Source organism: Dipodomys merriami, unplaced genomic scaffold (genome assembly GCF_024711535.1).
Source record: "Dipodomys merriami isolate MVZ:Mamm:240054 unplaced genomic scaffold, mDipMer1.0.p SCAF_137, whole genome shotgun sequence".
NCBI classification, from domain to species: Eukaryota; Metazoa; Chordata; class Mammalia; order Rodentia; family Heteromyidae; genus Dipodomys; species Dipodomys merriami.
In genome coordinates, this window is record NW_027202682.1 from 3,426,509 (window position 1) to 3,448,304 (window position 21,796).

At 55.8% G+C, this 21,796-nt stretch overlaps 1 protein-coding gene across 1 annotated transcript; it reads right to left on the bottom strand.

The window, feature by feature from the left end:
• Nucleotides 1-102: 102 nt before the first annotated feature.
• Nucleotides 103-17,827, bottom strand: LOC138825286 (coronin-7-like). The gene is made up of 23 exons (XM_070019683.1): nucleotides 17,790-17,827; nucleotides 17,566-17,620; nucleotides 16,776-16,833; nucleotides 16,550-16,695; nucleotides 16,367-16,459; nucleotides 16,041-16,172; nucleotides 14,710-14,836; nucleotides 14,339-14,514; nucleotides 13,720-13,828; nucleotides 13,527-13,613; nucleotides 13,305-13,447; nucleotides 13,125-13,229; nucleotides 12,959-13,044; nucleotides 12,050-12,191; nucleotides 11,877-11,966; nucleotides 10,293-10,409; nucleotides 9,919-10,054; nucleotides 9,446-9,537; nucleotides 8,705-8,791; nucleotides 1,987-2,071; nucleotides 1,043-1,179; nucleotides 640-705; nucleotides 103-268 (listed from the first exon to the last, which is right to left on the bottom strand). The coding sequence occupies exons 1-23, from the start codon at nucleotides 17,825-17,827 to the stop codon at nucleotides 182-184; spliced, it is 2,394 nt and encodes a 797-aa protein (XP_069875784.1). The 3' UTR covers nucleotides 103-181.
• Between the last annotated feature and the right edge of the window lie 3,969 nt (nucleotides 17,828-21,796).

The window sequence follows — 21,796 nt, forward strand, 5'->3', positions numbered from 1 at the left end:
ACAGTGGCCCAGGGCTACATATGAACCTCACCCCCACGTCTGTCCCTAGGCTGCCAAAGCTTCCTGCCTCCCGGTCCTACCAGGGAAGGAAGGCAAGCCCGCTTTCTGGAAATGCGGAAAAGACATTTATTACCAAGCTATAAATTATGAGGAGTGGGCTGGGGTGGGAGGGGCTGAGCAGTCACGTTTTGGGTGTTGTCCCTTTCTCTCTGTCTTCTTGGGCCTGGATTCTGAGCTCCTCGTCCAGACGCTCCTTGGCCCGGACAACCTGAGGAGAGCAGGAAGATTTAGCGGGCACAACCTGTGCTCTCTGCCCCTTGCCTGCACAAGGCCTCTTCCCTTCCTGTCCCAGGCTCGGACACCTCCCTGGAGGACAGTGGGCATAAGGACACCTGCTCTGGGATCTGGTTGGAGCACACCACCACCACATGTTCCTGTTCCCTCAAGGTCCTAGCCCCATCGCCCCTGGGCAGCCAGAGGGAGTGGCAGTTTGACTTGGGGAGAGGACACTGACTGAGGATGGGGCTCCAGGAGGAGACTCTGGCACAACTTTGCCTGCCAAGTGCCTACCTGCTAGGTGCCCTGCCTGGAACCAAGGGGCCCCTGCGAGGCAGGACAGAGGTCTGGCAGAGCACTCACCTTTGACTGCAGGTAGAAGGAGCCACCCACAGATTTATCGTTCACTTTAAATAGGTGTTCATAGTTCTGCAGGAAGAGAAGATGGCGAGCAGCTTACAGTTTCAAGGTAAGCCCATGGGCAAGCAGATGTGAGGAAGGAAGGGAGGCTAAAGGCCTCAACCTGAGACCCATAAGCCATGCTGGGCAACCCAGGAGGCTCTGCAACCACTGAGGGGGCTCCAATGGCCAGCTGTGGTGTCTGCAGCCAGCCTGCCTGGGGCTGGAGATGTCCCAAACAACGTGGCTTCTCCCATAGAGCGTGGCTGGCTGCAGCCAGAGCCTCTGCACCTGCCCTGCCCATTCTGCCAGCCTCCCCCCCATACCTCCCCCCCCCTCCCCCCCGGAGCCAGTCTGGTGGCCTCACCTTCTGGACCTCCTCGGGATTCAGCTTGGAGATGTTGAGAATCTGCTGAGCCTCCTGGAGGCTGAGGCCAGAGAGGTTGGATGCAGCTGCGGATTGGTGCCCAGCACGTCCCCGGGCGTCAGCTGCTGCCCGGCTGGCTGTGTGGATACGAGGGTGATTGCTCAGCCCTCTGCAGCCCAGAATTCCCCTCTCTGAGCCTTCCAACTGGCTCACCCCAGCAAGGTGGCACAGAGGAGACATACAGAAACAAAGGTGGCCAAGATTGGCTTCTCTTGGGGAGGGGTGGGGGTGGGGACGCAGAGGATGGACATACATACACGTATGCTAAGAGCAGGGTATAACCATCAAACCTGGCTCCTGGTCCCAACCCACCCTCATCCTCATCCCAAGGGCAACTTGGGAGGCTTCAGGTTACTATGATGACCAAAAAGTAAAGACACAACAGGCGGGATAGGAGCACTAACAGCCAGGACCTGGACACTGCTGCTGCCCGGATCACTAGGGCAGGCTGCCACAGGGGCTGCTCCCTTCAGTGAGCCTAGTCAGGAGCCAGTGAGCTTTCCCTTAAAGGTCAAAGAGAAAAGACTTTTAACTCTTCAGCCAGTTGTTGTTAGAATGATTCGTTCTCCTTGAAAGCAGCCAGAGGCTGTGACTATGTGCCAATAAAACTTTACTTATGAAAAGAAGTGAGCAGGTGGGTCAGATTGCTGCCTCCTGCCAGGGTGCCCATGGAAACTCAGCCTCACTGGAGACAGACCTTGCTCCCTTACATGGGACTGTCCCAAAGTCTCCCACTGCCCCTGGGACTAGACAGGACAGTGCCACCAGCATGCAGAATCCCAGCAACAGAGCAATCCCCACATTCATAACCAGCAAGGCCGCTAGGAAAAAATGTGGCCTGGCCAGGTGCTCCTGGCGCAGGGGGAGTAGGGGTCCACACTTACCTGCAAATTCTTGTCGCAGGGCCCGAGCGAAGGCTCTGCCCACCACCTGTGCACCCATTACAATGATCTGGGCCAGGTACTTGGCCTGTGGGCAGAGTAGGCACTTGGTTACCAGGCTGTATCACAAGGCCTGCAGTGGGACCACCCTGGAGGTGGCTGCCAGTGGCATGGCTGCCAGGAATCACGGTGGGGACACACAGGGTTTTAGTGGCAAGCCATCTTCTTCAGATATTCCCTGGAGCCCCCCAGAGGGGGACTGGCCCCTACTTGGCCATCAGGAAAGGCAGAGAGGAGCCCAGGGCACATGGCTACAGGAGATGAAGAGCAACAGCTTTAGGAAGAAACACTGGACTGGGAGCTAGAACACAGGAACAGTCCCAGGTCAACCACCAAATCATTTGCCACCTAGGGCCAATGATGGCTTTCCTGTACTGCTGAGCCTTTTCTGGGCCAGCCTTCACCTTGCCAGGGAGAAACATCCATCCTTAATTCTTTCAAGGCTATTCAAAGTCCTGTGACTTGGCGTTTCACTCAGTGGATACAAGAAGAAGTTACTCAGGGTCTACTCAAAGCACAGCAGTCCTGACTCTCAGGAGCTAAAGCCTGTGAGGCAGAGGCAGAGACTCAGCGATCAGGGAGAGTCTGGTTAGTTCATTAGGTCAGCCGCTGGTTCACTCGCTCAGAGACCTTGTCTATGCTACCCTCAGGTCAGCATGGGAGCACAGAGACACGAAGAACCTTATACTGCATTCTGGGGCCTAGGAGGGCGACAGCAAGTTGGCTAGTATCAGAAATCCAATCCAGAGGTTCAAGAGGGCTGTTAAGATTCCAGTGGGACCTAAGGCACTGTCTTCCCTAACAGGCTAGATGTGAATATGGGTCATGAAGGGAATGAATAAACACCAGTGGGTTTGTCAAGCAGGTGGAAATTTCGTAAGCCCTGATTTCATTGCAAGCCCAGAGTCGACTCCAACAAGTTAGCTGTAACAGGGCGTACTTGCTGACTAGGTAATCTCACCTGACTTCTGCCCTCCTTGCCTAAAGCCATGCCAAGTGGGACAGGAGGCTGAGATGGAATGCGGGTTTTGTCTAACCAGCTAGCCAGTGACTCTACGGGGTGTCAGATCACACAGCCAGATTCCTCAGCCTACAGCCCCTCAGAACCTCACCTCCCATAGACAGACAGACAGAACCTTCTAATCAATCACTGGTAATTTTTCTTTTTTTCGGGGGGGTCCGGTCATGGGGCCTGAACTCTGGGCCTGGGTGCTGTCCCTCAGCTCTTCAGCTCAAGGCTAGCGCTCTACCACTTGAGCTACAGCACCACTTCCGTCTTTTTTCTTTTTGCTTATGTGGTGCTGAGGAATCGAACTCAGGGCCTCGAGCATGCAAGGCAAGCGCTCTACCACTGAGCCACCTTCCCAGCCCCTCACTGGTAATTTTTCTATGAGGCAGATGGCTGTTGATAAACAATGCAGATTAAGAACTGAGGCTGAAGCTGGGCACTGTGGCTCACACCTGTAGTTCTAGTTACTCAAGAGGCTGAGATCTGAGGATTGAGGTTCAAAGCCAGCCCAGGCAGGAAAGTCTATGAGACTCCAATTAACCACCAGAAAACCTGAAGTGGAGCTGTGGCTCCAAGTGGTACAGCGCTAGCCTTGAGCAAAAAAGAGCTCATTGACAGCTCCCAGCCCCAAGTTCAAGCCCCACAACTGGGGGAGAGGGGAGAACAACAATAAAAACAAAATAGGCTGTGAGCTGCACATACAAAAACAATCCAACAAGAAACAACAATGACAACAAAACAGAGGCTGTCACTGAAGACTTCTCCAGTATCCCCTGCAGAGTTCAAACCAAAGTGTCTGGTGGCCTGTGTGTGTGGCTCCTGCCCAGACCTCCATGGCTGCAGAGGAGGCAGGATGGCCTGCAACACTTCAGCAGCTACCCCAGCCAGGCAGGGGAGCTGGACAGATGTCTGAGGACACCAAGGTTCCTGTGGGAGACCTCTTCCAGGGGAGGCAGAATGGTGCAAGCTGTATGGCTGGGAAGGTCTCAACCCCAATGAGTCTCAGTTTCCTTATAAAAACTGCACAATAATACAACTGTCACAGAGGTTAAACAGATTGTGGATGTGAACTGCTGGGCTTGGGCTTACAGCTTAATGACACAATGAGAAAGGATGGATGGAAAGGAGGAGGGCGGGAAGCAAAGGGAAAAAGGAAAGAGGAAAGGAGGGAGAGGAGGTAGGGAGGAAGGAAGGGAGGAAGGAAGGGAGGAAGGAAAGAAGGAGGGAAGGAAGAAGGAAAAGAGGGAAGGAGGGAGGGAGGGAGGGAAGAGGAAGGAAGGAAGGAAGGAAATTTTTCCTTATAGGAGGGCTCTAGGACCCTCGAGGCAATGTACATAAAACAGTGGAAAAACAGAGTGGCAGATCCAAAGCAGAACTCAGCAACAGCTGACTTTGTTTCTGGTCCAGATCCTGCTTGCTGTTAATATCTGGTGATCAGGTGGCCCAGTCAACCCTCTCATCCACTAGTTGAGCTCCAATATTCCCTGAGTGCTGGCTTTGGCCAAGCCATTCTTACAGCTGAGGAGTCCTGGGGAGCAGAGCTCTACCAGCTGTGGCTACCACAGGTGATCCAAACAGCCACTGGCTGAGGCTCCTTCCAGAAGGCTCCCCAAAACATCACTAACAGATAGACCAAGAACTTCAGGCCAAGCAGCGGGCAGGTAACAGGTCAGAAGATGCACAGGGCTCCATCTCTGGGACCCACTATGAGAAGCAGCACAAATGCTTTCTGGTGTGGGGAGCAATGTGGCACATGTGGGCCCAAAGCCCTGAAGTTGTGGCAAAGGACCACATACAAGGTGGGGGAGGCACCCAGGAGGATCTGGACTTTTAGACACAGCCCTGTGTGAGGTGCTCCTCCAGGGCACAGAGGCAGGCTGATTCTGAAATAGGAAGTAGCTCTGATCACCCAGGCCCAGCAAACAGCTGCAAGGCATCGCAGCTAGACAGGAGGAAGGTCAGACATTTGCCACAGTATTTTCAGAACCTTGACAGTAACCTGCAGGTGTCCAGTGTGTACTTGAATGAGTGTCCCACACTTTACCAGTTTACCCTCAGCTTTGTTTTGGCCAAAGCTGGAATCTCAAACCCAGTCACCCCCCACACCCCTCCTCCCCAAGATAAAGTTTCCAAAATACCTCCTAACCCCCTGTACTTCATTCACCTTTGTCTGTGAATCCAGTCTACTTTCTGCTTGGCATTTAAACCTCTCCCTCCAGCCTCAACTTAGTTCTACACGTGGCAGCGTTTGCTACTCAACATCCTGGGCATGGGACAGGGCACATGGCACACCCCAACCCCCTGTGAAATTGTCTTAGGTCCCTTCCACTTGTATCTTCCCACCCTACATTCTTTTCCTGGGCACGCACTGTCAACCCTTCTTTCTCTTCTAGGATCCAAACTTCGCCAGGGCCCTATGTTGTGGCCTTGAGGAAGACTCAGAGTTCAGTGAGTTAACGCTCATCAATGATCCAGGTCGGTGAGGGGTCATGGCAGGTCCTCAATAAGTCAGGGACCGTTACAATGGCAAGGCAAGGGATAAATAAGGCGGTGAGAAACAGGCGTTCTCAGGACACAGAAAGACCTGTGCTCAAACCTGGCATTTGACTCTTGGGGGAAAGTCTCTGGAGGAGTCAAATCTCTAAGCTGCAGGCCCCTCCGGTGCAAGAACGGCATGGCTTCGTGAGAAGGGCCTGGCGCCAGCGGGCAGCCAGCGGCTACGGTACCGGGTCGTGAACTAACCGGGGCACACAGAACCCCCAGGGGTAGAGCTCAGCCAGGACTTGCCTTTTAAAGCTTCCCCAGGTGACCCGCCGGGGCGGTAACCACAGAAACGCCGTCTCCCCTGTCTGGATCCCAGTTCGAATCCCAGGTCTGCCGTTGGCTTGAATGGTCAACCGCCAAGCGGGCTGAAGGGGCGGGCGACACCGCCGACATCGGGGCGCCGGGGCGCAGGGCCGGCCCGCCCTCCGCGCCCGCGGGGCTCGCTCGCTCCCGGCGGCGGAGCTTGGCCTCACGTCCCGGCTGTGAGGGCCGCGGCCGCCGCCCCCGGCCCGCCCTCGCCCGCCTCAGACCCCGGCGCCACGGCCCGGACGCGGCTGGAAGCCGGGCACGCGGGGAGGCGCCCGGCGCCCGGCGCCCGGCCGGAACGCGCCACCCTTCTCCCGCCGCGACCTCCCGTCCCCGGACCTCGCCCGCCGCTCTGAGCCTCACCATGACGGCCTCTCGTCCTCGGGGTGCGCGGGCTCCGGCTTCTCAGCCCCGTGGGCCCCGCGGCAGGGCGGGCGACGGGTCAGAGGTCACGGGGAGGAAGCCGACAGCGCATGCGTCAGGCTGCAACGAGCACGCGCGTTTTCATAGTTCCAAGGGGGCGGGGCGTCACCTGCCGTGACGTACAACGGACGGGGCTGTTCCGAGGGCGGGGCTTAGCGATGGGCGGGGCCCACCTGGGGCTCCGTGGCCAGCCCAGGCCCGCGTGGTCAGCCGGCGCCAAGTAGCGCCGTTTCTTCCCTTGCCAGACTTTTTAGGTTGAAACATTAGGAAATAAGGGAACAGGACACAGAGGAGGGCACCAAATCCTCGGGCAAACTTAATAGGTCTATTCCAGATTCCTTCTGCGGGGAAACTTTCCCAGACACCTGAAAAACTCTCTCGTGACTGCCCATGTTTTGAGGAGAGTTGGGGGTAAACAAGTGTGTGTGTGTGTGTGTGCGCACGCCCGTGCATCAGTACTGGGTTTGAACTGGGTCAAGTGGTGCTCTGACGGCTTGCTTGCTGATGGCTAGTGCTCTACCAATTGAGCCATGCTTTCCAGCCTGACATTTTGCTGATCAATTGGAGATGGGAGTCCTGTGAATTTTTCTTTTTTTTTCTTTCTTTTTTTTTTTTGGGTCCGGTCGTAGGGGCTGAACTCTGGGCCTGAACACTGTCCCTCAGCTCTTCAGCTCAAGGCAAGCAGCCTACCATTGAGCCACAGTGCCACTTCTGGCTTTTTTCTTTTTGCTTATGTGATGCTGAGGAATCGAACCCAGGGCCTCATGCATGCAAGGCAAGCGCTCTACCACTGAGCCACCTTCCCAGACCTCATTTTTTTTTTTTTTTCTCTGCATTCTGTTCCTCTGGACTGATCTGCTCTGGACATCCCACAGGAATGTGGCCTCTGTTCTTGAGATCTCTATTTTTTTTTTTGTCTCCAGAGCTCTTATCCTCTAACCTATTATATAATTCCTTTATCCTTTAATTTATTAATTTTGCTTATTCTTCATAGTCCACTCCTAATAGAATTCCCAGTGGTTAGGACTTTGATCTTTCTTCTCCACTCCCCAAGTGTGTGGCAGATGGATGAAAACCAGGCTACCTTGGGCTTACATTCTGGACCACTGACTTTTTTCCTCTCCTCTTTTCTCCTCTCTACTCCCTTCTCTTTCCCCCTCCTTTCTTCTCTTGTCCTTTCCTGTGTTTTCCCTCCCTTCTTTCCTCTGGCTGTCCAAATTCCTTCTTCCCCCAGCACTATGCTGAGCTTCCTTGTGTGCAAACCATTCTCCTGGTCTCTCTGTGGCAGGCTTCTTCAGGTCTTAGCTTTCAGGTTACATGAGAGTCCCCTTCTCGACCCATGAACACTCTACCAGCTTTTGCATCCAAGTCATTTGCTTCCTCATAGTTCATCTTCTGACTGTCCATCCTCACTCTGCTCATGAAGTCTGCTTCCTTTGTAAAAGGCTGTAATACCCGAAGTCCTATCTCTCCTGCAGTTCATTACAGCACCCAAGCACCCAGAGTACTGCTAGCTATCTGAGCGCTAAGTGAATGAACTCACAAGTTTGCAGCATTCAAGGCCTTAAGATCAAAGTCAGGCTGAGACCCACAGGCACCCAGGGCCTTCTCACTCACTCACACTCCCCTCCCCTTCCCCCTTCTAGAGCAGTACAGGAGATGGCCAGCTTAGAAAAGTTTAATTGCTGAGAATACCCAGGTCCCTGAGGGGCCCCATGACCCTTAATTGGGATCATCAGTTGGGTGAGACCCTCTTCTCCTGACTTGCCCTGGGAAGCAGGGTAACTGGTCCGAGGCCCCTGAGGCTGGAGCTGCTCCCAGTGTGGTGGAGGGCCAGCCCCCAACACCCTTGACCAGAATTGGGGCAGCAGGCAAGATGGGTTGGCATGTAGCCACTGAAAATGCTAGACAAAGCCAGCCCAGGCGGCAGAAAGAATAGGGGAGGTAGGGAGCCCAGAACCTGCCCAGGGACATGCTACTGACCCCCCAGCCCCCATCCCTTGGTTCCACATGCTAGCAGGCGGCTGAGGAGAGGCAGCTCGTCCCAGAGGAAGCAGAGGTGTGGACAGTCCTTGGAGATGTGGTGGGTGCAGCAGCTGTGGAAGTACCCGAGCTCCACAGGAGGCCAGGGCTTCTGGGAGAAGTGTACCAGGGCCAGAGTGGCAGCCTCCAGGTGGAAGAGATATGAGGTGTGCTCTAGGAGGCGGCAGTGGCATCTGAGGCCCAGGGTACCTGGTGAGCAGGCTAGTCCTGGGATGAGAAACCAAGAGGTGGGAGGGGGCTAAGGGGGTCTAGGAAGGACAGGGATGGGGGCGAGCTGCAGGATGCTCGGGAGGAATGGTACTGCTGGCTTGGGAGCTGGGCCTGCCTGCCACTCACCCACTCATCCTCATCCACTCCTTCAAAGGAGTCCTGGGGCAGCGGGTCCTCACGGTTCCCCAGCTTGGCTACCATGGCATTGAGCAGCTACAAAAGTAGACAGGAAGAGCATTGACCTCAGGAACACATCAAAATCTCATGAGCTCAACCCCAACAGTGTCAGGAAAAGAGCCATTTCAACTAGAGCCCTGGCAAAGTTGATTTTGCTTATTAGCATACATCAATTTTTACATTTTTGATCATGCTATGGATCAACTTCAGAGCTTTGTGCATTCTAGGCAAATGCTCTATTACTGACTATATCCTTATGACCTTTTTTGGGGGAGAGTAGTACTGGGGTTTGAACTCAGGACCTTGGACTTGCTAGGCAGCTATTCTATCACATGAGACATGTTTTTTGCACAGACTTGTATGTAGCCCAGGCTTGCCTTGAAGTTCTGATCCTCCTGCATCAAGTCTCCTGAGTTCTGGCATTATAGGTAGGAGCTACCATGCCTGGCTAGGCAGTCAGAGACCAAGGCATTGTGACTCCTGGTCCAGATGCTGCCATTTCTGTACCAACGTCCAGCTTTGGTTCAGTTAGGGCTGGCCAGGCTGAGGCCCTTTGCCGCTCCCCTGGCTTCCTATGCCCCGGAGGCCGTGCAATGTCCCTCCATGCTCCCCCTCCAAGCTCTGCTGTAGAGACAGTGTGACACATGCTCTCCCTCACTGCATTGCAGTCCAGTTCTTCCCCATACCTACCTCTTCTTTCTTCTGTTGGTCTGACTTCTCTTCCAGGTACTGTGCTGAGGATGGGGCCTTCCTGGCGGGGGCCTCCCGGGGGGCCTGGCTCACTGAGGAGAGGCAAGATAAGGTATCAAGAGTCCCTTGGGTGGGGTTCTGGGTGCTAGCATCCAGGGGACTTGCACCTCCAGGTTGAGACCCAAGGAGTATCTTTAACAGTTATCCAAGCCCCTCTTCACAAGGTTGTTCCAGGGACCAGGTTGGAGATGTGGGCACATACACGTGTGAGTTGGGGTTGGGAACTGGGATGGAAACAGGAGCACAAGCCCTGCCCTCCAGGAGCACAGGGATAGGTCGAGAGACTTCCCTCTATTCTCAGGAAGAGACCCAGGTCTCTGTGTGGTCATAGCGTCAAAAGATTGGACTTGGGCCTTCTGTCCCTTCCTCCAACTCCTGCTTTCTCACTCACCCAGTCTGGACCCTTCTCCTACCTGGGGTCATGCCGGGGGGCTGCAGGTTGAGTAGCCGGGGCTGCCCATTAGCGCCTCCCAGCCAGGCCTCAGCACTGAGCACCGGCTCCCAGCTCACAGCCGTGTTGGGGAAAACATCATCCTGGAAGAACTCTTTCTGTAGCAAAGGGAGGCAGCCATCCTGAAACACTGATCAGAGACCAGGCACACCAGCAGTGGGGATCCCCCCACCCCCCAATACCAGGGTTTCCCTGAGTTCCAGCCAAATTAAGAGGCAGGTGTCTTCAAAAAGCAGGGAATAGGGGAGGGGCTGGAGGCAGGGCCAGACAAGAACTTAAGTTCCCACCAATGTGGGATGGAGGGCTTGGCACTGCAGTCTTTAGACCCAAACTCACCCGGACTCGGGGCAGCCGGAAAGCAACAGGCTCCAGGGAGGTGTGGCGCAGCCGCAGGCATCGAGCGAACTCTACTTCCCGCACGTCACACTCAGTCTTAGGCAGGAGGACAAAACCCTGGGGGGACAAGGAAGCAGAAGCTGGAGCCAAAAGCTCCTGGCTGGGCACACAGCACTCCAGGTGGCCATGGTGACCAGAGACTGGCCCTGGACAGTGGCGTGCTGGTAACGTGAACAGAGAGGGCAAACTGCAACCATGGCTCATCTCAAGCCGCCAGTTCAATTCACAGAATACCAAGCTGAGCAAGGATGGATGGGTCACTTAACTCAGAATCAGGGTAGGTGCATAGCCTTAGTGACATCACCAAGTGATACAGAGGACCCATTTTTTATTTTTCTTTCTTCTGCCCCATCTAAGGATGGGATTTAGGGCCTCATTCTTGCTAGGCAAGTTCTCTCCCAGTTGAGCCTCACCTCCAGTCCTTTTTCTTTATAGTCTGATTTTTGAGATAGGGTCACATGATAACCTTTTTTGCCCAGGCTAGTCTTGGATCACAATCCTACCTCAGTATCCTGAGTAGCTGGGATTATAGGTATACATCACTATGCCTAGTTTCCTTGATTTTTTTCTTTTTCCTGCTGGTCCTGGGGCTTAAACTTGGGGCCTGGCTGTACCATTTGGTCAATAGCTCCATTTCTGGCTTTATTATTATTTTATTTTTCGCCTGGGCTGACTTTGAACTGCAATCTTCAGATCTCAGCCTCATGAGTTAGGTATGAGCCACCAACTCCTTTTGCTTGTTTTTGTAGTTGTTTGTAGTGGTGGTGGTGGTGAAGGGACTGAACTCCAGACCTGGGCTCTGTCCCTGAGCTCTTTTTGCTTATGGCTAGTGCTCTACCACTTTGAGCCATAGCTCTACTTCCACTTTTCTGGAGGTTAATTGGAGATAAGAGTCTCAGACTTCCCTGCCGTGGCTGGCTTAGAACTATGATCCTTAGATCTCAGCTTCCCGAGAAGCTAGGATTACAGGTGTGAGCCATCAGTGCCGTGTGTGTGTGTGTGTGTGTGTGTGTGTGTGTGTGTGTGTGTGTGTGTGTGTGTGTGTGTGTGTGTGTGTGTGTGTGTGTGTGTGTGTGTGTGTGTGTGTGTGTGTGTGTGTGTGTGTGTGTGTGTGTGTGTGTGTGTGTGTGTGTGTGTGTGTGTGTGTGTGTGTGTGTGTGTGTGTGCGCGCCATAGGGCTTGAACTTAGGGCCTGGGTGCTGTCTTTAAGCTCTTTTGCTCAAGGCTACAGCTCTATCCCTTTGAGCCACAGCTCTACTTCCTTTATTTATTTTTGTTTTTCGTGGAATTGCTTGTAAGTTCATACTGCAGGTTCACATAGCTTAACCTTATAAAGTTTGATTTTTAATACTGACCCTGCATAATAACCAGGCCTCAAAAGTCCTGGATAATTTCAGCCAGTCTCCCTGAGTCTGATCCCAACCCCACATGCTCCTGCACTTCCTCTCATGACCACAGGGGGGCAGGGAAGCTCTGCAGTCCTAACCGGGGACAGAAGATCAATGGCCAGGTTTGGGGTACCACCTTGTGGGGGTCTGATGATGTGAAGCTGTTACACTCCAGGAAGAAAGGGGCTTCAGGGAGCAGCTCATACAGGAACACGCGGGTGTCACCCTGGGGGACAGAGGATGGAAAGCGACAGTGAAGGGACTAGCTATACCAGCCTTTCCCACACCCCACCACCCATCCCAGCCCACCTTGCCAGTGAGGAGCACCAAGCTGGTATCTGGGTCATAGCTGGGCAGCAGGGTGGAGGGAGCTACGTCGAGGCCCAGTACTGCACAGGCGCCACCCGCTAGGGCATCAGCTGCGTACAGTAGTAGCTGGCGCTCACTTCGGCTGCCAGGGGTCAGGGCAGAATCAGGTCCTTAGGGCTGGAAGAGGCCTGGGGCAGGGCAGAGATGCCCACAGGGACCCTCATCCTTTCTGGGCTGGGAGCCTGAGGGCCAGTAGGCAACAGGAAAGCCAACTCCAACTCTCAGAACTGGCCTGGCCAGGGGCAGGGGCCGTGGAGTCCCAACCCAACTCCTTGTTCTGTCTTACCCTCCTCAGTGCAGGGGGGTGCCCAGCCTAGCCCACTGCTAGCCTCCTAACTAGGGACCTCTCCGCACATGCTGCTCCTGGCCCTCGGCTCAGCTGGGCAGCTTTCCGGCCTTCCCGTCCAGGTTGCAATGCCCTCCTCTCCAGGTTGTAGCAGCACCTTTGTGACCCAGCCCGATGGTCTCAACCTTGAGGGACCCTTCCCTGATCCAACCTCCAAAGCTCCAGGTGTCCATGTCCAGGCCTCTTTCGCTGGCCTGGCTCTGGGCTTCCTGTGCCCCTCTAGTTCCTATCAGGCCTGGTTTTCTGGGCCTGGCCTGAACCCCTCGCTCCTCATTGACTCACTTTTCCTTCCCAAGCACATCTTCTCACCTGTCCGTCCATCCACCTGCTCATTCACCCCTTCACCCACCCATCAACTCACCTACCCCTCAACCAGCCACCCATCTAGCCACGGGTCCCACTGAGTAAGGAAGGGAGGAAACTTATTTTGCAGGCCTGACTGTGGAGAAAGGGGACTCTGGTGGAGACGGGGCGGGGGGGAGCAGGGATCCCCAAATCCTCACCTGTCAAAGCCAGACACCAGAAGACAGTGACCGTCACACACCCAGACAATACGAGCTCCTCGAGCTCCCTCAGGTCCTGGGCCTTCCTGTTGAGAACCAGCACATGAGGCCCAGACAGGGCTCCCCAAGTGGGTCAGTGGGCAACACCTAGCCTCTGTGTACTCACCTGCAGGGGCTCAGGGCTGCTCCGGGGCTGGTAGACCCGCACACGCCCGTCCTTGCACACAGTGGCCAGCTGCTGTCCATTGGGACTCCAGGCCAGACCAAAGATCTGGGGACCAAGTGGGGGTTAAGGGGCAACTTTCTCACCACACGCCTGGGTTGTCTGCTCTAGTAGCTGTCCTACCTGGTCCTGGTGGCCCCGCAACCTCAGCCGCTCAGCTCCGGCCCGAAGATCCCAGATGCGGATGGTGAGGTCGTAGGAAGAGGAGGCCAGCACGTCGGCCGCCAGTGGGTGGAAGCGCACAGAGTAGATCTTTTCTGTGTGACCTGGGGAGGGCCACAGGTGACTCTGAGCCCCTCGGGAGTCACAGCCCCCGCAGACTCCTTCTACCTGAGTCACCCTAACCTGTGAGTATAGTCTCCGGTGTGGTGAGGACATCCTCCAGGCCCCCTGGGGGTACTCGCCACAGTCGGATGCGGGCGTCCTCCCCGGCTGCAGAGAGAGGAGCAGCTTTCATTGCCAGGCCCCGCCTCTTCAGGATCTGTGGCCTTCCCTCAAGCCAGTGGGGAAGGGGGCGGGGTGGGGGGAGCCTCCTTACCCACAGCTAGGCGGTGGGGGTCGAAAGGGTCCCAGGCCAGGTCAGTCACGGCTGCCCCATTCTGAAGCGTGGGCAGCGCTGTGTCGGGCAGGCGGCCAGGCTTCCGCAGCTGGGGAGGCACCCCACCCCCTGCCCCATCAGGAGGAGGCAGAAGGGCGAGTCCTAGGACTGCAGGGCCACACTGTGCCTAGGCCCCCACCCCTCCGGAGCAGATGCACCCACTGCTGGATGGCCCAAGCCCTCTGCCTTAGGTCCCTCATGCTCTGAGTCCCAGGTGCCAACGGTGAGGCCCCAGAAAGTGAGGGGGTGGCAGCGTGGAGTAGTGGAAAGAGCTCAGGCTTAGGGTTCAGGTGGCCTGGGTTCAAACTCAGCTCCACTTACACAGTTGTGTGACCAGGGCAAGTCACTAAACCTCTCTGTGCCTCTTCACTCTCATCTGTAAAATGGGGATAAGAATAGCACCCACAGCATGGGCCAGCTGGGAGGACTGTGGGACGTGATGGGCAGGAGCCTGGCACGTGCCCCTGCTCAGAGAGATGATGTGGGTGGCTGATGCCCTGAGCATCCTTGCCAACTACAGGCAGCTGAGAGGCAACCTTAATGGGGTGAGGCCCCTCACCTCCAGCACGGCCACCTGCCCACCACTGCTGAGCAGGGGCACGGCTACTCGCAGCCGGTTGGCACAGAAGCCATCGCTCTCGCCAGGTGTGGTAAGGTTGAGCCCTTTGAGGTTGGTGATGTGGCTGTCTCGGTGCAGGACAGTGCCCTGAGCGTGGCGGAACTTGGAGCTGGGGCCTAGAGGATAGAGGACACACAGAGCCTGTCACTGTGGGCTTGGCCTGCTGGCCTGCCTGCTGTCCTCCCTGTGGGACAGGGCAGAAGCTCGCTCTCTGTCCCCCCCCCCACACACACACAGAACAAATGACTCCAAGGAGCCTGGATCTGGCTGAGGGGGACGGAGGACAGCTGGGGCTGTCCTGAGCAGCTTACCCAGGAGGCTTTGCAGCGACCTCTGACTGGGGCTGGTACCAATGCCGCTGGTGCTGGAGAACGAGGGCCCCAGGCTGGAGGGTGTGGAGGGTGAGGTCAGCGAGCTGGGAGGGGAAGAGAAGCCCTCCTGGGGAGAAGGACCCAGTTAGCCATCAGATCCCTGGTGTGCTGGCTAGGCAGAGCCAGGCCAACTCCTGTTGTGGGCCTCTCTTGGCTATGGGACACTGGACTGGGCATAGGCTCTGCTGCTGGCATGGATGGTGGCAGGGACTGGGCTTCAGGCCATGTGGACAGAGGTAGCAGGTCTTGGCTCCTAGCTTGGTGGGAGGCTGCGCCAGGAAGTTTCAGCTGCCAGTGTTTGAAGCCAGAACAATGTTGCTAGTGGACATCAGCTGGGCATGGTGACACATGCCTGTGAGCCCAGCCACTCAGGAGGTAGAAGCAGAAGAAACATAAATTTGGGGACAGCCAGGGCAGAAACACTCTCTATCAAAAAACAAAATCACTAAATAAAAGGGCTCACGATACGGAACAAGAGGGAGAACACTTGGTGATGACAGGTGTTCACAGGTGGGTGACACCACACCCAGTCCTTATGTATGGTCTTGTCTAATTGTCAAGCATAACAGATTCAGGAATGCATACAAGATAAAGAACTTGGCTAAGCCAGGCTCTAGTGGCTCACAGCTACAAGCCTAGCTGCTCAGGAGGCTGAGATCTGAGGATCATGGTTTGAAGTCAGTGTGGGCAGGAAAGTCTGTGAGATTCTCATCTCTAATAAACTACTCAGAAAAGGCCAGAAGTGGTGTTGTGGCTCAAGTGATAGAGCACTAGCCCTGAGAAAAAAGAAGCTCAGGGCCAGTGCTCAGATCCTGAGTTTAAGCCCCAAGATAGAACTTGGCTCGCGCGCGCGCGTGCGTGCGTGCGTGCGTGCGTGCGTGCGTGCGTGTGTGTGTGTGTGTGTGTGTGTGTGTGTGTGTGTGTGTGTGTGTGTGTGTTTTCATGGTGGTGCATATCTGTAATCCTAGCATAAAATAGAACTTGGCTCTCTCTGTGTATGTGTGTGTACGTGTGTTTGTATGGTGGTGCATATCTGTAATCCTAGCATAAAATAGAACTTGGCTCTGTGTGTGTGTGTGTGTGTGTATGTTTTCATGGTGGTGCATATCTGTAATCCTAGCTAGGACAGGATAGAGGTAGGGAGGATTGTGGCAGAAGCATGAGGTCCTATCTGAAAAATGAACTGAAAAGGAATGGAGGCATGGTCAAGTGACAGTGCACCCATCAGGGTCATGTATCAGCCACGGGAAGGTAGCGTGGTTCATACTTACGCTTGGGTCTGCATTGGTCCCAGGTGTCTCCACAGGCTGGGTGGTATCTGGGGGAGGCTCCATAGGGGGTACCAGACAGGAAGTGAAGCTGAGTTGGGGCCGGCAGGCTGGGTTGAGACTGACCTTCTGCACCTGTGGAGAGGCTGGCAGTTGAGGGCAGGGAGCACCACAGGCTAGTACGTGGGTAGGGAACCTCTGAAGGGGTAGACTAGATGAAGGCTGGGGTGAGCGGAGGGAACAGCTGGTCCAGTAAGTTGCACATGGCTATACTGGAGCTGCAGGGGCTGGTGGAGCTGGGTGGGAGCAAGAGGCAAGGTTGGCCCTACCTGCTGGTTGCTCCCAGCCCACCAGGCTTGGGTGTCAGAAGCAGGCACACAGCCAGCGGTGTCTGGAAATAGGTCTTCATGGAACTCCACAGCCTAGTGATGGGCAGGTGGGGTGGTAAGGCCCTCATCTCTCAGAACCCCCCCGCCCCCCACCCGCAGTCCCTTTCCCAAACTCCTCCTCACCTTCCGGGGCACATGGTGGCTGATGGGTACGATGGCTGTATCACTCAGCTGCAGGACACGGAGTACCTCACAGCTCATGACAGCCAGCGCCCGCCGGGGGACAAGGGCCGCCCCCCGCAGCACACTTTCCAGCACACACCGAGTCACTGCCAAGGACATCACCAGGGACAGTGAGGGAGGTTTTCAAAGGATGGAAGGGGAGGGCTGGAGAGGGGTGGGGACTCACCTGGGCTCAGTGCTGGCTGCTGCAGAGCCACCTCGTAGCAGGACAGCTGACTCTCGCCCTGAAACAAGCCCTGTCTGAGTTCCATCTGCTGGCTGTGCCCTGGTGGCCTGGGCAGGGCCTGGCTCTGACACCAGAGTCCCAGCTCCTCCCGGGACCCAAGCCACAGAGCCATGAGGGCCATCTAGAAGCACCGACTGTTGGGTGCTGAGCTGTGCCCTTGGCAGACCTTCCCTCACTTGTTTAACCACCAATTTCACATGACGAGTACCCAGTGTTTGTGGGAGCATTTACGGCTTGCCCACTGTGTGCTAACACAGCTCTGAAGTCAGATGTCTAGGACTACATCATCTGATCATTTGGCTGATCAGGTGAAGAGGTGAATGGCAGTGGCGCGGGGAGGGGAGGGCAGGACCCCCTCAGGGCCAGCATGCACTTTTCTAGGTCCTCCTCTTTTTTTTTTTTTTTTTCCTCAGTTATGGGGCTTGAACTCTGGGCCTGAGCGCTGTCCCTCAGCGATTCAGCTCAAGGCTAGCACTCTACCACTTGAGCCACTGCGCCACTTCTGGTTTTCTGGTGGCTTATTGGAGATAAGAGTTTCACAGACTTTCCTGCCCGGGCTGGCTTTGAACTGCAATACTCAGATCTCAGCCTCCTGAGTAGCTAGGATTATAGGCCGGACCACCAGCATGCAGCTTAGGCACTCCTCTTAGAGGGTACAGCAAGGAGGACACCAGCAGAAGAGGGTGCAGAATCTAGGTGGCTGATGGCACCAGAGCAGCTTCTTGTTTACCTTTCCAGCCAGGACCAGGAGTCCCGAGTCTGGGTCCAGCAGGGGTATCAGAGACCTGGGGAGAGAGGGCCAGGGGATGGGATGAAAGTTACAGGACAGCACGTGCGATCTCAGATCAGAGACCTGGAAAGTACCAGGGACCAGGATCCACTTAACCCTTCCGACTCCTCCTGTGCCCAACCTGCTTCCCTTCAGGACCTGGGCACTGGGGACCTCCACCTCACATGCCATCGGTCCTGTTGCCCTCGGCCTGGCTAGTCATGAGGCCATCACGGCCAGGAGGGTGTTGGGGACACTGCCAGAGCAGGGCCCTAGTGCTGCCTGAGGACAGCGGGGCCCAGCCACCCACTCTTAGGTCTTCACTGAGGTGGTACCAACTATTCCACCCCCCACCATGCTAGAGGTCCTCTGGATGCCCCAGAGAGGCAGTCTCTTAAGTCCCAGACCCGAGGCTTGAGCCAGATGCTGGGGAGAAGGGACCATGGCGGAGCTTTCCTGGCCTCCCCGGACCAAGTGGGCAGGACACCTCCATCCCGTCTCTGAGGTGGGATAGCAGCTGGGAAAGTGAAGGGTGGACTGGAGCTACCCTACGCTGCGCCCAGCCTCTGCCGACTGTGTGTGACCAGGGATTCACACCTCTCTTCTCTGGGCCCTGGAAGGTCACTGAGACCTCCCCGGGCTTAGAAGCACTGCCTTCTGTCCTGCAGCACTTGGGGAGGGGTCAGAAGTTGGATGTGAGTTTTCTTTACCTTGCCCCTGGTCTTGGCTTCTTGTCCCTGGGGACCCTTGGGCCTGGCTCAACCTCACCACCCTGGCAGCAGGGCCCTGTCCCGCGCCCCCCCCCCCCCCAGTCCCCCTCAGGTTACCAGCTGCGGCAGCTGCCTGTGTCCCTCACCCAGGTAACAAGGGGCTCAACCTCCCTGTCCCCTGCCCACCAGTTTCCTGCCCACACCACAGAATGGGTGAGGAGCTGGGTGGGGCCCTGGTGTCTCCACAACTTCCTGGAGGGCCCTGGGCTGGACACCTGTGAGTAACACAGGCCCTAATTACCTCAGGCCAGCAGGGCAAGCCAGGCTCAGCACTGTCATCACTGCCTGCTGCGGCAGAGAGATGATGTGTAGCCTGGGCACATCCCACACTGAGCTGGAACCAGTGGGTTGGCATCCGGTCCCTGCAGTAGCTCCTACACGCCTCTAACTCACATCCATTCCTTAAAGAACGTTTATAAGCTGGGTGCCAGTGGCTCACACCTGTCATCCTAGCTATTCAGGAGGCTGAGATCTGAGAATCAAGGTTCAAAGCCAGCCTGGGCAGGAAAGTCTGTGAGACTCTTATCTTCAATCAAGCACTAGAAAACCAGAAGTGGCGCTGTGGCTCAAGTGGTAGAGTGCTTGCCTTGAGCTGAAGAGCACAAGGACAGTGCCCAAGCCCAGAGTTCAAGCCCCATGGCCGACAAAAAAAAAAAAAAGGTCATGTCTTGACTAGTTATTGTGCATTCTAGCCCCCTGCTCAGCCTGCTAGAGTGATCTGAGGTGACCCCAACAGAAACCTGTCTGTCTATAAGGAATTCACTGCCTCATGGGGCAGACACACTCCCACAATGAATCTCAGTATGGGGGATAGGATGACTAAGCCTTGGCTGGGCCGCTCAGGAGAAATCTTTCCCTATGGTCCCAATGTTAGGAGAAAAATCCAAGAGGCCACAGTTCCAATAAGAGCAGCATGTACAAGGGTCCTGTGGTGGGTGGATGCAAAGCCACTCAGGGCAGGAAGAGTGATACATTCCTGGTGACCTGGGCTGTGACAACAACAGGTGGAGGGGTGTGTGTTCTGCTAGAATGGGGGAGTTCTGACTTTATTGGGAGATTGAGCAACAAAAGCTGAGGGCTAACCCTGTGCATTCCAGGCAAGCTCTCTAGTGAGTTTTACCACCGGCCCCTGATGGCACATTTTATGCAAAGGTGGGGGGGGGGTAGGACCAGGGTGTCACTGAACAGAGGCTGCACTGGACAGGTTCAGGTAGGAAGAGTGGGACAGGAGGAAACATGGGACCCAGGGTCAAGGCTGAGAACAAGGGACGCATGGGGGTGGGGAGGGGGGGGGAAGGCGGGGCGGCCCTCTGCTGCCTAGGTAAGACCAGGATGAGTCCTGAGGATTCTATTGGGCCATGGACGGCTTCCCTGCCCACCCCATACTATGCCGCATCAGCCCCTGCCCATTGACTCAGGCACTCAGGATGCGGGGGCAGAAAGGCCCAGCCAGCAGGGCTGGCTCCTCTGACAGGTCAGGCCAGTCCTCCTTGCCTCAGGCAGAGCCATCTGGGCAGCTCTGCCAGGCAGGAGCATCCTCCTGTCCATGGCACAGCGTGCACTGAAAAATGGGGTCATGACATCCAGTGCCAAGAGTTGGCCAAGATCTGGCACGGGCCTGACCCCGGGCCTCATGAAGACAGCCAACCTAGGTCTGCGTCTGGAATGCAGGCGGTGCATTGTGGCCTGGCAGAGAGCCAGAGACGGTAAGGAGCAGTGCCTGTGCCTCACCCACTGCTGGGCCTTCCATCTCCAAGGCCTCTGACTCGAAGGCTTAGAAGCCCGAGAGCTCACATCGGCCCCTAGCCTTCAGCTCAAGTTAAGAGGATGGACCAACAAGAGGGGCTTTTGTCCCTCATAATGCTGCCAGTTCTCCCAGATCTCCTGTGATCTGCAGATTGGGAAAGCTGGGGAGGTTTCTTGGAGGCTACCCAGGAGTCTCTGGAGGGTTAGGAGACTCACATGAGCCTAGGGCCTGGGATCAGGGCAGGGGACATCTTACGTAGAGAGTACATTTGAGCAACTGGCAACAGAGGCAAATGGCTTTGAGGCCTGGAGAATATCAGGCTGGAGCCTGGGACATCACTCCTGTGGGTCATCAGTGGAATATTCTCCAGGGCCTCTGAGGACTCATGGTGCAATGAAGGCTCAGGGACAGTCTGCCCCGAAGTCACATAGCACTGAACGCACATGCTTCTGAGCCAGCAGGAAGCTGGCTGAGTGGAGAGCCCAGTGTGAGAAAACAGGGGAGGTGGGGGTCAGAGTGACCTCTAAGCTGCCCAGGCCTTGGCCAGAAGGGGTTGCCACTCAGCCCCGGCTGAGACTTCCTGTCCGAGGCAAGCTGGGAAGTCCCATTTTAGTACAAAACCACCTGATTTTTCAATGCTGGCAGCGCCTTCAAAGTTTTAACCTGCTATGTGGGCCAAACGAAACACATTCAGCGGTGAGCTCTGCTCAAGAACAGGGGTTCACAGGCCGTGCAAACACCCATGACACAAGAATGTATGTGACGACGAGCACCATCTGTCCTGGAGAGAGGACCCTGTGGAGGCCAAAGGGCCAAGGGGAGACATCTAGAAGGTGACTGTCACAGTTGGACCCTGATTAGGCCCTGACAACAAGAGGACACAAGACCATCCTGCTTTCTGGAGGCAGGGGCCTCCAGGACTATATAAGTCACCAACTGGCATGGCCTAGCCAAAGGCCTTGGCTGTAGCCCAGGCAGGAGGGGGTATGGTGTCCGGAAGCTCATTTGCTGACCTGGGTCCCCAAAGGCTCTGAGGCATGACTCTGACCACAAACATGGAGGGGGAGGAGGACAGAGCATTTTCCTGGAATCCTCCAAGCCAGGGGATTTTTCTGGACTAGTCCACCCCCTGGCACCCATCCCTCCTAGCCAATCAAAGGCCATAGTGAACTGAAACACAAGCCCCATCCACAGCTACAGAAGTCCCCAATCCCCCCACCCTAACCCCCACCTCTGGCACATTCTGGACTGGAAACTGCCAGTAGCTGTTGGGGCCTTGGGCGCATGGCCACTTCCCTTTCCATATCTGTCCTCCATCTAAAATGTGGGGAAGGGCTCCAGCTTGTTCTGTCCTGAGGCTAGGACCCCAGTTTTAAGGAGGTCGTATGTAAGTAGCTCCTGGAAGGAGTGTTTGAAATTGGGATTAGCTGCTAACAATACTCACATTGAGAGGCTGTGCCTCAAAATCTGGATTTTGGATTGTCTTTTAAAGTCTTTAGCCCTGGCAGGCTAGGCTGGTCATGGGAACTAAGCCCTTATCCCAGCCCACCGACTGCCATACCCCTGCCTCTCCTAGGCCCCACAGGCCCCGGGGTCCACTCCTTGCATCTACCTTCACCTTGTCTGGTGACTCAGAGGCATGTGGTTTCTAACTTGCTGTCGGTATTTGCTTGCT